The sequence below is a fragment of the Dendrobium catenatum genome, unplaced genomic scaffold (genome assembly GCF_001605985.2).
Source record: "Dendrobium catenatum unplaced genomic scaffold, ASM160598v2 original_scaffold_3772, whole genome shotgun sequence".
Lineage (NCBI taxonomy): Eukaryota > Viridiplantae > Streptophyta > Magnoliopsida > Asparagales > Orchidaceae > Dendrobium > Dendrobium catenatum.
The window spans coordinates 231903-234256 of NW_021322233.1; the positions used below are offsets into that span (position 1 = coordinate 231903).

Here is a 2354-nt window from a genome sequence, read left to right on the forward strand (position 1 = left end):
ACGAAAATGTTTGATTTCAATTTAATTAATGATCTATATACTCAAGATTCTGATATTGGTGATGTTTTCAATGCATGCAAAAGAGTGACATTTTATTTGTTTATAAGCATTAAAACTTTTTATTTCGAGAAGTTAAACTATGTGTTTAAGGTTTATTACTTGAAATGATTGTGAGAAAAGCCCATGGTGGTGTTTTGATGGGACATTTTTGTGAAGCTAATATTTTAAGAATTTTTCATCAACATTTATTTCGCCTCACGTGAAATGTGATGTGGAAAGAATTTGTAAGAAGTTTATAAAATGTAAATCGGTTATGTCTAAGTCAAATCTCCATAATTTGTGCATCACGTTTTCTGTACCTAATGAACCTTGGCTTGATATTTCAATGGATTTTATTTTGGATTTTCCAAAGACTAGGAGGGGGAGAGATTCAATCGTTTTTTGGATTTTCAGATAATACACTTTTGTTGGATTTTGTGTCCCTCTTGGTTTTAAAAAGAACCTACATGTTTGTTTTGTGGCGTTCAATCGTCAAAACTTATCACCTTGAGTTCTACTAAGATTTTTAAGTTTTCTTGGTGTAGTGTTTTAATCCTTCGTTGTTTTAACTATTTTCTTTTGGTATAGTGATAGGTAATTTTTTTTTTTTTTGAAGATTGCAATAGAGGATGCATTAGGGGAAAGAAAACAAGATACAAACTAAAGCAAATGTTCAGATTCCTTCTTCAAAAGATAGCCTAGAGAAGAAGGGATGTTTGTAAAAGAAAAACTATCAAAAAAAAAATTTGTAATCTAAAGCCATAGTAGCACACATATCGGCTACTCTATTACCATTTCTATGTATATGGTTGAAAATTCCCTTATTGAAATCGGCCAAGAATAGAAGATTCTCTTCTATCCGGTTGTAGCTTTGCCACTTCGCCTTATTCAAAGAATCTTGAATGAATTTGATAACATTGATGTTATCACCTTCTATTATGAGTCCTTTGAATTCAACCATCCATGGATGTAGGAATTTCCTGATTGAAATCACAGCTGCTAGCTCAAGATTTGCTATGTCCCAATGAATTCTGTTTTCCCCAAAGGCTATCAATAATCTGCCTTTATCATCTCTAAAGTAACCTCCAATGCCAGCATTATAAGAAGATAGAAGAGCCGCATCAACATTGATCTTAATCCATCCTTGCGATGGAGGGTGCCAAATAGTTTGAAACTCCCGAGGGAGATTAGCACCCCAGCTAGCAATGAGAGGATTAAAAGATAGGTAAGCTGTGGATAACACATTTGCTGCAGTTGCTGAAACCATATTAGCATCCTTTCCATGAGCCACCTCATTTTTGTTTTTCCAATTCCAATACACAGCATTACAATAAGGAATAACAACATTTGGTGCAGTCATAGAGAGGCGTTTAAGTTCACTAAGACAATCCTCCATTGAGTTAAAAACTGAAACAAAAATACCCCATTCATGGATCTTCTTCAGCACTTCCCGCAGATGATTACACATAGTAGTTATATGTGACAGATTTTCAACTTCTCCACATCCTCTAACGCACTGATCATCATTATAGATTTTTTTGAATTTCAAGAACTCATTAGTTGGGATAACACCTCTACTTAATCTCCACAAAAACACTTCCACACGAGCCATCATTTTTAATTTTTTCAACCAGCTATTAAATCCAGAAATTGCTTCATAATCTTTCTTACTACTGCAGTGAGTTTCATATGCCCTTGTTGTAATGGTTTTGCGAAATAAGGAATGAATTTCGTCGATTAAGTTCTCCAGCATTTCATACTCAATCTTGATTTATATAATCACAGGAATCATATCCTCATTAAAATAACAGAGCAATTCCTCCTTCTTCCAAGATCCATTCGAATCGATAAAATGGTTTAGCTTTAAACCCTCCAACCCCAAGCATTCAGCCATGATAGGCCATTCACTGAAACTCTTATCTAATAACCAAACATCATTAACAACATCAATGCTTATACCATTAGCTACTCTCCACCTCAAGAGAGGTTTCAAATATCTGGCTCCTTCATTTAACACTTTCCAAGCAATAGAGGTGTTACTCTTGTATTTAATATTCCAGACATCATCTCCATTCTTGGCTGTAACCACTCATGAAAGTAAAGACTCAGGCTTTTGAATCATCCTCCACGTTAATCTAGCTTTAAGAAGCCCAGCTCTATCAACAGCCGAATGCAAATTCCTCCCACCTTTATATGTTGATTTGCATAGAGTATTCCAAGATACATAATGCATCACCTTCTTACCATTTCTCTTGTTCCAAATGAAATTTCTGCAGCATTTATCTATCTCTTGAAGAACTTTCTTAGGTACCATA

General features: G+C 34.6%; 1 protein-coding gene across 1 annotated transcript; it reads right to left on the reverse strand.

Moving 5' to 3' along the window:
• Positions 1-772: 772 nt before the first annotated feature.
• Positions 773-1792, reverse strand: LOC110109729. Its single transcript, XM_020840926.1, has one exon. It carries the CDS (start codon positions 1790-1792, stop codon positions 773-775), a length of 1020 nt encoding a protein of 339 aa, XP_020696585.1.
• Between the last annotated feature and the right edge of the window lie 562 nt (positions 1793-2354).